This window comes from Pleurodeles waltl, chromosome 2_1 (genome assembly GCF_031143425.1).
Source record: "Pleurodeles waltl isolate 20211129_DDA chromosome 2_1, aPleWal1.hap1.20221129, whole genome shotgun sequence".
NCBI lineage: Eukaryota > Metazoa > Chordata > Amphibia > Caudata > Salamandridae > Pleurodeles > Pleurodeles waltl.
In genome coordinates, this window is record NC_090438.1 from 687,141,666 (window position 1) to 687,154,367 (window position 12,702).

A 12,702-nucleotide genomic window follows, 5' to 3' on the forward strand; every position below is an offset into this window, starting at 1 on the left:
ATTCAGTTGCACAAAGGAGGTGTACGCAGGTATAGGCGCCTCGAACTTGCCTGCAGGATCCCTCCCATCTCTTCTTATGTCCTGCCTTAATATGCCTTTCTCACTCACTGTGCTATTTCTCACTGGTACAATTTTTCTTCCCACCTGCCACCCCCTCTTGTTCCTTCACCCCTAGTGTACTGCTAATTTCCTATATTCTACCTTTCCCTCCAACCCCTGTGTGCTTTTTTTCTCCCTCTTGCCATCCCTTCTAGCTGCTTATTGGGGGCGTATTTTGTTTCTTTTCCTAGAAGCAAAAGCATATATTGAAGTCTTCTTTGCATTTCATTACAGTATTCTGCAAATTAAGGTTGGATGGCAAGGTCGTCTTCATTAGCCATTACTTTCTGGGATGTGAACACAGACTATAATGAAGGTTCTGTCCTCTTCTGACCTGTATTTGACATTGAAACAGAAACCGATTTTATCAAAGGCAAGGATGCAGTGTAAGTCAAAGAGGGGGGGAGGGACCAGGAGATTATATGGTCCAGTGTACAGTCTCCCAATTATAGTGAATAACTATAAAATACACTGTTCCAAAAAAGGCTGCCAACCTAGGAGACCAGTGGTCTCAGGAGCGAGAGCCCTCAAGCATCACAATGGATGACTAGCATCATCATCAGGGATTGCTCCTCACCAGGCTGGCACTGCAATGCCTGGCGGGCACCCCAAGAGGGGGGCTCTGAACCGTACTACTCTGATAGTGACTGGTAAGTTCAACTATACAGACAAGGATGCAGTATAGACAGCATTTCTTTTTTGGTCTGTCTTTAATATTGTTGTGATGGATACATTGGCCTACTGGTGCTTTACCTATGGTTTGCTGAACCTTGTGGGTCCATGTCGCCTGTTCAGAGCATTTTGACTGTTAATCAAATAATCATACTACTGAGATTAACAAGGTGTACACATATATACAGAATTAAAATTGAAAGTTTTAAAGCCTTCTCTAAATGTGAAGGAATTTGAAAATAGGGGCTAAAAATTAAGTTGGTATCCTTTGCTTAATTCAATCGGGCAGGCAATGGGTGGTCTCCATTGAAGTGCATTAAAAGAGCATTTTTTAGTTGCAAAAAAGATGGCGATGTTCAAGAGGTTAGCATATCTGTTTTTAAATATTAAAAAAACAAATGTAGAAAAGCTCCAACCTAGCCTCCAGTAAAGCTTTGCTTTTCTATATTTGATTGTGAATTAAATTTACACATTTTTAATACTTTGCTCGATGTATACTTATTTCTGTATTTTTATTTATATTTGGATAAAATTGTAGAAATTGCTTCAACAGCTGGCCCCCTGCTTCCAATAATGACTCACTGGGGGTCCATGGATTCCAGCAATGAATCAGTGTGAGTCCACGGAAGTCAAAAGTTTGAGAACCCCTGCATTTAGCACATTAAATCTCCATCTGCTTGCCTTGTCTGTGACTTTGTTTTTTTGTATTGCTGATCGCCAAACCTGCCCTTCCAGTCACCAGCCCCTTAGTTGATTTCTTAGTTGATAGCACTTGCTGGTTGATCTCGATATATCAAATTTTGTGACTCGCTCAAAGACGCAGGTGAACTCTAGCCTTGTCCCTAGATGCTGAAAAGGCGTTCGATCTCATCAAATGGCCCTATCTATTTGCGACTCTGGAAAAATTCGGACCGGGAGAACAGTCCTCACCAAAGTCCGCCTGCTCTATGACCATCCAATGGCACAAGTCAACTGCGGGGGATTTCGATCAGACCCTTTCCCCATTTGTAGAGGGACACGACTGGGTTGTTCTTTCGCCACTTTTGTTTCTGTTAGCGATGGCGCCACTTGCAGCCCCTCTCACTCTCAGTTTCTTACAGGAATAGCTCTGCCGGGAATGGCCTAAAAAACTTACCTGTATGCTGACGACGTTCTACTCACCCTAACTGACTTGGAGCTATCTCTACTATCCTTACTAGAGATTATTGATGGATTCGCGATCCTGTGTGGTTACCGGGTGAACTGGGCCAAGAGCGAAGCGCTGCCCCTCTCGCTTGTGACTACAACGGCCGCAATACATGGATTCCCATGCCGATGGACCCCAAATCGCCTTAAATACCTGGGAGTACTTGTCAACCGAGGCTTAGAACATGTAGTGGCAGATAACCTGGACCCTCTCATTGCTTGTATGAAGCTAGTCTTCAAGAAGTGGTCACACTTCGGCCTCTCCATGTGGGGCAGAGTACAGACGGTGAGAATGGTCACGCTCCCACGTTTTACAATGTTTTGGGTATGCTTCCTCTTCAGGTACCCCTCTGGACCCTACGGCCAATAGATGCAGCAATCAGAACCTTCGTGTGGGGTACCACATGTCCACGATTGGCATCTGCTAAGCTTCTGGCATGATGCTCTTGCAGGGGCCTGGGGCTTCTCTCAGTGGAACACTATGCCCTCACCCTTCATCTGTCCCACCTGGCATACATGCTACCCGGTTCTCCGGAACAACCGCAATGGGTGCTCAGAGAAAATGCTGCTCTCCCACCGAGGCAGTCTTAGAGGACTGTACTGTAATGGCTCTTCTCCAACCAGCCCAGCTAACCCGATCCTAAAGGAGATGCGTGCACTGTTTACTTGGGATGCCTCCTTTTCTACACACCCAGGCCCCCATAAGTGGTAATGACAGGCTGCAAGTAGGGTGAGCGCTTCTCAGCTGGCCACAATGGAGCATGGCCGGTATTGACTACATAGCCCAAGTTCTTGACGACGGGGTACCCAAATCATTTGATAAATTACAGTAGGAGTGCAATCTCCATCCAAGGCAAGAATGGCGATACCTGCAACTCAAACACTGTCTTCAACAGAATATTGGTGCTGCCCCACGGGGACATCAGACCTCACCAGTAGTTGCTTATCTTAAGACATGGGGTCGACATAAAGGTGTAATGGCAGGCCTCTGAGGTCATTACGCGACACCTATACTCACAGCCCTTCCTTGAAACGTTGCGCTCTAAATGACAACCCGCCTACAGAGGGACCATACCGCGGAAGACTGGTCGGACATTTTGGGCACCCTGGACAGGGGCACCCAAGATGCCCGATTCAAATTCTGCCTCTTCAAGATAATCCATGACTGGTTCGCAATTACACAGAGCAGGTCTTCTACCACATGAAAATTGTTGGTGCTGCTCCTAGACTCGATGTGAATTGCTTCACATCATATGTGACTGTCAATTGGCCCAGCCTTTGTGGGAAGCAGTGAGTCTCACCCTAGCGGACTCTGTACCGCTCTGGCCCCCGCTGTCACTCGCTCATATTCCTGCATGATACGGAACCTCTCCCAGCCCTGTCACGACCGCAACAAAGGCAACCACACACGGTGCTAGCAACAGCAAAGATATATGTATGCTCCACCACTGCAGGTCGACTGTTTCTCCTACTCAGAAGAATGGATTGCAGCAATGGTTCGGATAGCCGCACATGAACGTGTCATCTATAACTTACAGGACCAGGCTATCCTATTTAATCAGGTATGGGCCTCCTTCCTCACAGAGGCACCATAGCCTGTTCACCATCGGCCACCCTCGCTCTTCACCCTTCTCTGTCACGGTTTTCATAGCAGAGGCATCAGCCTTCCTCCCACCCCTTCAAACCCACATCACCCTATTTTCCCTCCTCCAAACCTTCTCCTCTTCCTTTCCCTACCCATCGCTCTCTTCCTCCCCCTTTACTGATTCGAACACCCTCCACTCAGACGGCTCAAACACGGCGCTGGGTGCCCTACGGCCCTGGACTGCTGCCACTGTGCTCTCCCTCCACGCCAGTCCATTCCTCCCTTTTCCTCCCCTCCCCCCACCACCGTAGATTTGCCACTTTTCAAATAACACCTTCTCTTTCCTGTGAACTCCTCCTTCCCTGCCATCTAATGGGTATCTTTCACCCTCTCCATGGAACCACTCTCCCTCCCTTCCCACTTACCCCTCTCCTTTCCTGCCCAAACAACCCTCCTCCAGTATGACAAACCACTCTGCCCTGCAGCCCTCGTGCCCCCCATACTGCGCTGCAGAGCCTCCGCTGTACTACACTTGCTACCACCTGAACCCACTGTATAATACCTGTTTCTAGACTGCTCCCCCCAAATGCGCCCCCCTCCCTTACCAATCAACCATCATCTCCCTTCCGCAAAAAGTGCCGCCTTCCCACCTCTCTACTCCTTCTTCAGTGTGTCATCTGTCCTGCACACCAGGGAGCATGACCCGATGATATACCCTGGCGACGGCTGTTGTTCTCCGCCCTCCCACAAGCTTCAACCTGGCCCTCAGCACTTAGCATTTGAACCGATAGACAGGTAATCCAGTCCACATGTTGATGATAGGCTTGCAGATACATTACCAGATATTCTACTTGTTGTTGTGAAGGTGAACATGCTAGGACAATACAGATCCCTACGACACGGTGGTCCTAGGATACTATCCACCAAAAGTGATGCACAATCCCCCGCAGTACAGGATTATTCAGCCTTAGTTTCCTAACCCTCCCCCCCCCCCATTTCTCTATACCTCTTTTCCATTTCCTCTTCTTTCCCATCCCAAAATTTTGTCTTCTTCAAATGGTTCGAAAAGCTGTTGATCCCATTTGTCATTTACTAAAATCATTGTGGTATATTTCACGATGTTCTAAATCTGTACAGTTTTTTCTTTCTCCCTTCCGTACTATCATGATCCTCAAATAAAAAAAAATCTGGAAAAAAAGACCCAGGTGAAGTTTGCGAAGTACATACATTTTCGAAATCAATATAAACTATTTCCCTTGTAGCTTACTGAAATGATATTGCATGGCTGTAGACAAAATAGCTATATTTAATAAATAAGAATTCTCACTTTCTAACCATCAGGCACAGTAGTTGCCACACAAAGGATTACTTTTTATGCAAGGACCAATTAGTTTTGTCGCCTTTGCTAGACGCATGATGCACAAACAAATGTGCCACTTTTTAACTTGTTCCTTAAGGCCCAGTGAGAAGCTTGTAGCACAGTATCAGTGGGTCCCTCGTCATTCTCCAAACACCACTTGTGGCATTTGATCGTTCCCATGCTTGTGAAGGAGGTCTATCAGTGTGCATCAGGAACAATCTGAATGTGGACCAGTGTGCAAATGAGGCAAGCACTGGCTATGTACGTGCCAAATTGGGTAGTCTGCAGAACCTCAGTAGTGTAAGCTATTTGGACGCATTGGGTAACCCATTTGTTACGTGAGGGCTACAAGTGCTCTTTTAGCTTCAGCAGCTTCACTGTAAGTGTACCTTTTCCAAAACGTGCAGTACCTCAGAGCCATGTGACCAGTTATAGGCACAGCTGTGTGATTGTGGCTCTGGTGCCCTAGTGGTGGGATTTATTAACCCACATCTAGAACTATTCCCCTGAAATTGGAACATGGGTATGGTCTGGCCCTGCAATGGTTCAAGGACTTCTTCAGGCCTCGCATATTAGAGTTAATGGCAGATATTGTTGGAGGTACACCTGTCAAAGACAGAGCAGTACATCCACATTCATTATGGAAGAGGATTAGGAAGTGCACAGCTAGGAAACTGTTTAATATAGTTTTATAAGGTGAATGGCAGACTAGAGGTGGTATTCAGCAAGAATTGTACAGTAGGAACTGAGGATGCTTCTTTCACACCAGGAGGGTAAGAGGAGGTTTAGAGACCAGCAGTGGGTTAATTCCCCACTTCAGTACATCTATCACAATAAGGAACCCTTGTGTCTGTTATAATTAACCCCTTCGCTGCCAGGCCTTTTCCCCCTCCTGTGCCAAGCCTTTTTTTGGCTATTTGGGGCAGTTCGCGCTTAGGCCCTCATAACTTTTTGTCCACATAAGCTATTGATCATCTGAGTTATCTTGACACATATTTTTCACCGAAAGCTGCTGGATGTACTTGGAATTTTGCCTTTAAAACTGCTGCACAAATGAAGTAATACATCTGAAAACAGGCAGCGAGAGGCTCCAGCTGGAGAAGTGCCTTCCTGCTGGCCCAGGCCTGCATACTCCCTGGAAATGTGTCATGGACCCCTGGGGGTCCCCAGACCACAGGTTGGGAACTGCTGTCATAGAAATCACAATGATGAGTCTCAAGTGGTTGGAACAGCAGAGCAAAAAAGTGGTGGTAAAATGTAAAACTAGTTACGGGAACGCAATTCCCTTTATTCATGCGCCCCTGAGCCAGGATTAAAATCAAAGTACTGCGGGGAAAAACCTATACCTGCTGTCAGTGTCTGTAGAAGGTCGACATGTTTCAGCTTACTGGCCCTGGAAGCAGGTCTTACGGCTTTCTTTAGGACCTAGTCAAGTGTTTTGGCTTAATGTGGATGTGCATGTGTGTCAAAAAGAGTAAAGTATACGGAACCGTCCAGTGAACAGAGGATGGCCTGCCTGCTGTAAATGGAAGGGGTTCTATAAACAGTAGGCTTTCAATCAAAAAACACTACTACATTCAAAAACATAATTTGATAGCGAAGTAATCTGATCAAAAGAATAGTGTGGTAGAGAAGTAATCTCCTTATAGTACTGGTTGTTAGAAGTGGTTAAATATGCAGTGGAAATGTAATGTGAAGTCCTGTTGCGGGTACATAGGAGGGTGAGGATATGTGTACTGGAGGAAGTCTTCGTTGTTAGAAATGGTACAGGGAATGTCAAGGAGCTGAGCAGTGATCAGCCTTAAGGAAAACAAGGCCATTAAGGGCATGTATGAAATACACTGTTGTGCACACCTACAAGAATTGATGTTTGAAAAACTGCACAATGCTTAGAAAAAGCTAATTCTGTTATTATAAACCAGGTTCAGTAGCAGACCTCTAGTACATATAACTAATTGAGGGGTCATAGGCAAGGCCCTGACGCCGGCAGACATAGAACATTTTGAAGACTACACTTAAAGGTGAGTCAGTATTGTAAGAAAAGTAAGCACAGCTTCAACTGACCTTTTTTTAAATTACTCACCTGTGATTTTATCATGACCCAGAATTGCAAGTTTAGTCACCTGTGAGCAACGTGCAGCCTATTTTTTCCATATTCAGAGAACTGTAAGAACGGGATGGAACGCAGCTTCTAAGAAATTAATCGCATCACCAAAGCCAGGAAGGAAACTGTAGGGTGGGGGCTAACTTACTACTAGTGAACATAGTGGCTGCACACATGGCTAGAATTGTCCGAGAGAAGCCACAGAGATGTGACGTACAGGTTTGTCCAAACGATTCCAAGCATATAAATTTGAGTGAGATGATTGTTCAGTGGAAGGAACCCAGACAGAGTGAGGAGATTCACCATTCACATTGTTGGAGCTGTTTGCTTTGGTCTCAAAGTAAAATAGTAGTGAAAGACGGCTCATTTACTCTTGCATATGCCGATGCCCTACCGGTATGTTTCAACGATTTGAACAATTTCATCTCGAAACTGTTCGGAAAAAGTAGAAGATATTGGTGAAGTATCGAAAATAACATGGCCTGAATTCAGTAGAGGTTTCTGCTGGGAGACCTATAAGGGACGTAGTTGCCCACGAGTATTCTTGACATCTAGAGTTGCCATAAGAATAAGTTGGCTTAACACATTTGAAGGAATAGTGATGGGCAAAGTCATGGTCTCAAAAAATTGATGGGATGACTCCTGTCTCTTTGCAGCAGAGTGGCCTTGTCTAAAATACTGACACTCCCCAAAAGCCTATATGATTTTGTTTGTTTAGTCAGTCAGTGGACATTGGGAGCAGAGTTTCGAACATGTGGACACTGGACAGGAGAGCAAAAGTCTCTTAAGGCAGCTCTTAGCAGAAAAAGATTGCCTATGGGATGATAAGTTATAGAAATGGATTGGATGGTGTTATTGTGAGGGTACCCTGTTTACCACAGTGGATTCTTTTTTTTTTGGATTGCTAGGCTTTAGTTTAGCCGTTTCAGATTTAGATGTTTCAAAATGGAATGTAGAGTGGTATTGCTATGTGCCAAGGCACAAGAATACTTTGGGATACCCAATGGTCACTTATTGCTACAGCAATACACCAGCCTAAGCTGCTCCGGACATCTGAGACTGGTTTCCTGAGACGGAGCCAATGAAAACTCTGAAGACCGTGCTGGATTTTGGTGTCTAGGGTTTTCTTGGGGGTGGGGAGTTCGGACTTAGGAGGGAGACAAATACCCTCACTTAGTGAAGCACTTTGGGCATGCATAGAGAGTCAATCTAACTAATAAACCCTTAAAGGCTAATGTTGGACTTGGCCCTGTCTGCAGGGACTTCCCCAAACCTTTTACCTTAACTGTTTTCTGAACCTATTTGTGTTTGCCTTTAGGACTCTGCACTCTTTACCACTGCTGACCAGCTAAAGTGCTTGTGCTGTTCCCAGTAGTCCAGCCCGGACGATGTCCCATGCACTTTTGAATGGAAGATGTATGCACATTTGTCAGTTTGGGTAGCTCGCCATAGGTCCGGTATTGCATCTGTCCTCAACCTTCTTGCTGTTCTCCCTCATCCTCACCTTCTGTCCGAAACAGATTTTAGTACTGTTAAGTGTGCTATCAATGTGACATTGTGATTGTCCTCCCATATCAATGTGTGGGGTGATTGGTTCCGTATGTGTGCAAACACTCATGAAAAACTGAGTTGTTGTGGTTATGCCCATAGTTGTTCGTTATGGCAGCTAAGGTTTGATTCAGTATCCCTCATACGCATAGGTAGCACCCTTCAGGGTTGGCTGTGGCCTCAATGTGGTGGTAGGTCAGACCCCTTTCTCAGAAGCATCGCCACCCTCTGGAGTACCTCACTATGAACCCCAGCTTCTATCCACCCAGCCACTTCCATCGGGTATTACTCGTCTCTTGTAGCAAAAGTATGTATGGTGGTGTGTGGCATAAGCCAGGACATGTCTGGGCTTCCTTTGATCGTTGAGATCCCTCAGATGCCTCTCACCCACTATTCATACCTGGTGCTTTGAGCATCGTAGCACATTGTCCTGTCCTGTTCGCAGTTGCCTGGCTCCATACAGCTTCATAACAAATGTGGTTTTGCTTTAAATCCCCACAAGGCCATGCCCCAACTGCCCATTCGCCACCCAAAGCCTACCCCACCCCACAACATCCACAACTGTTACCCCACCCTCACCCCTCAAATACAGACATACACGGGGTTACACATTAGAGGTGGCTTAAGACTATAATACAAATGTCCAAAACCATAACCTGTTGGGGAATACACCCCTGCGATAAGCCCAGTGTTCTCCATGAAGCAAACATTTACACGTTGGCACCCACTCCACCCAACCATGCTGTTGTAACAGTAGATGTAACCAGCTTCAACTTTGCTTACTGAAATTGTGCAAGGTGCAGACAGTACAGCCGTCAGTGCTACAGAGGTGGAGCAGTTCTGATGTGTGGCAGTAGTCCCAGCCCCCTTTGAGGCCACATTCCCCTTCGGCAAAAGGTGGCCTGAAACAAGCCCAGCCCTGTCCTTATTCCACTTACATTCTGCATGGGGACATCGACACTAACCCTCGCCAAAGGGTTTAGTTTGTTGAGGAAGGGCGGAGCCACCTAGTGATACAAAAATGTGTACCATCCCAATCAGGGTAAATTTGAGCCTCTCTGGGTACAGCATGGCATATTCCACCTCCATCTCACACAGACATTTCTTCATGTTTCTTGTGGGCCTCCTGCACTGCGTGCATATGATCCAAATAGAACAGATGAGATTCCCCGCCCCGTGGGAGGTATTTCTTGCTCCAGTCCATTGCTTAAATAGTGTCTCAGTCTCTGTAATTTAGTAGCTTGGCCAGGATTGGTCTCTGGCGAGCCCATGGTAGTCACAGAGGGCCAGCGTGTGATGCGGCTACAAACATGGGGGATAGGTTATCTCTCTCACACATGCACTAACCGGTTTTCCACAAGGAATTCCATTTTCGGCAGTGCTGTGAATTGTGTGACTCCCATAATTCACACATTACTCCTGCAGGACGAGCCTCCAAGTCCTCATTTTCCCTCCTCACCTGTTCCAGTTCAAGCACATTAATTGAGCAGCAGCTGATGGACATGCCAGCCTGCCGAAGGACTGCTGCCCTTCCTCGAAAGACGACGGCATTCAGAGGAATATTGTAGTAAAGATCCTCTGCCAAGAGAGATCAGCTGAGAAATAAATGTATGCCTAGCCCCCAGTACCAAGAGGGGTATCATGTTTGTTTAATACAGACTGTTTATGTAAACTGGAATCATATTCCTCAGCTGTGCCAGTAAAACCAATACTGCACCTCAGACATTCCATAAACATTCCACAGATGGGAAGCCATAATGAGAAGAACACACACACTGGGCCAGATTTACAAGACCCTAGCGCCACCGGCGCATCACTTTGTGATGCTCCAGTAGCGCTGTGCAGTGCACCACATTTACAAAGCAGCTCTAAGCCACTTTTTGTGGCTTAATGCCATCTTGTAAATATGGGCCCCTCAGATGCAGTTTTCTGTGGCAGAGAAGCATGCAATGGGTGTTACTGTGAGCGTTCCACTGCAATACCCAATATTTTAGATGCTGCCCCGGATTGACAAGAAGGTGTACATTTGTGGCAGCGCACAACAAGGAGAAATACTTTTAGTCCTCCTCGTTTTTGCTTAATGCAGCACACACACAGCAAAAGGCCATGAATGAATGTTTGTGCAGGAAGGTGTGCCTTCTTATACTTAATCATTCAGAAATGACTATTTACTACTTCTATATGTGCTGCATTCTGCAGCGCACACAAGTGCCAAATCGCCATTGTAGATTGCTTATGTGCATGAAAGTCTCCTTCCTGCACATAATCAATCCCCTCAACGCATACACCCTTGCACTATGGTGCAAGGATGCCTGCGTTGTCAGCTTAGACCCAGGTCTGTCTGTCTTTATGAAATTAATGAGCTTGAACAAAATCTGCTGATCACAAATATACAGGCACAGGGCTCTTCAGATGTGGTTCAGTGGTTGTAGCTACTTGTTTAACTGGAAGGCAGAAACCTGGTGGAGGTTTTCATACTGCACTTGTAGTGCATTTAAGGGGTTCTGCACTTGCACACAGAGTGCTCATACTCAAATCCAAGCTCTCCCCCAGAAATGGCTGGAGTAGCCCACCTGTAATTGGAAGCAGCTCATTCACACCCCTATTTTGGGGAAGAAAAAGGTAAAGTTTCAGATGTGTGCTGTCTGAGGCACAAGCCAACTTGAATCCCTACTATTGGGAGTAAAGGGTGATCCTGATGCCTGTACAGTAGGATACATTTGCTGTAAAGATGATATATTATAAGCACAATATATTTATAACCACTGTTCAACATTTTATCACCACTGTCATGGGAAAGCTATATTAAAGGCTCTTTATTGTAAGAACACATATTGCAACTGTTTTCCTACATTATGCCCACAGCTCTAGGTACCTTGTGCAAAGATGGTTATGAGCTGAGTGTTCTGCTAATACATTCACAGCTTGGCAGTAGATTTTCATTCTGCAGCTTCACCCGAAAGCCTCATCTAGCTACCTCTTTGGCAATCTACTGGGCATGGGATGAGACTGGTGATTTCAAAGTCTTGTGGAGCAACAAGGGGCACTTTGGCAGGCTCAGGTCACCGTAGATGTTTTCTGGGCAGTTTAGACAGCAGTTGGTGTCTTCTCCTGCACAGCAGCTGGGTGAACTCTTCCCTTGGGGATGATGCAGACCTCTTAGAGCTGCTAAAGGTCTAAATAGAAGTGGGCTGATTAACTCCTTTGAGATGGGCTCTCCCCTATTTATAGTCTTCTCTAGTTGCTGTACAGTTTAAGGGAACGGATACATATATTATGTAAGGTGGTTAAGGCGTAGTCGGCAACCAAGATACCGGTTACAGTTGGGCTTGGTTGCTAGCCTGGCAGGAAGCCCGTCAGTCAGCAGATCCTGGTTATTGATCACCGTAAATTCTCATCAGTACTGGACTACAGTAATAATCATAAGTGGTTGTTACTAGTGAAATGTCTTGTACAATTGACTGTTAATTGTCTATTTGTGCATTTATAATGGTGCTTTAAGATTGTAAGGATTTCATTGGAATTAAAGTCTTGGTGTTCACAAAGGAGTCTTGCAGTCTGCTTTTTTTATTGATCACTTGACTCGGGTAGGCTGGTATACATTTTACACAGGTCAGTTCTTGACCTGTTGTCCGTAGAATATCTTGTCTGCCCATTTCCCTGATGTAATTATAAACTTAATAGGTTTGCTGTTGCCTATTTTCTCATCTAGCATCAACTACGTAATGCAGGTTGGTATTTTAGAGCTAATGTGTTAAACATGGTATGTCTACTGGTACAAAGATATTGATACTTTCTTTTTTGCAATCTTTTCTAGATGACGATGTGGACCTCGAAGCTCTAGTAAATGATATGAATGCCTCACTTGAAAGTTTATATTCAGTCTGCAGTACACAGGCTGAAAACGCACCACTCCTGCAGAATGGCCAACATAACAATAGCCATTTGCTACCCTCAGGGACAAGTTCATTGCAACAGACGCCTCAGAAACAGAAGGTCCAGCGGTCCCAACCAGTGCACATTTTAGCAGTCAGGTATGGTATCATCCAAACGCGCATATTGATATCCATTTACATAAAGGTACATACATTATCCTTATCCCCAGAATAGTCACAATAACCTTTTGCACATTTGAAAGTTGTGTGGTAC

At 45.5% G+C, this 12,702-nt stretch overlaps 1 protein-coding gene across 6 annotated transcripts in view; it reads left to right on the forward strand.

Moving 5' to 3' along the window:
- The window catches only part of GRB10 (growth factor receptor bound protein 10), a 573,160-nt gene that overhangs the window by 272,706 nt on the left and 287,752 nt on the right, over positions 1-12,702 (forward strand). For all 6 annotated transcript variants that reach the window (XR_011199846.1, XM_069216800.1, XM_069216783.1 and 3 more), the window contains one exon: positions 12,371-12,587. Coding sequence is in view for 5 of the 6 variants with exons in the window: in XM_069216800.1 (XP_069072901.1) it covers positions 12,371-12,587 (217 nt within the window). In the remaining variant the exon portion in view is untranslated. The remainder of the gene's footprint in view (positions 1-12,370; positions 12,588-12,702) is intronic.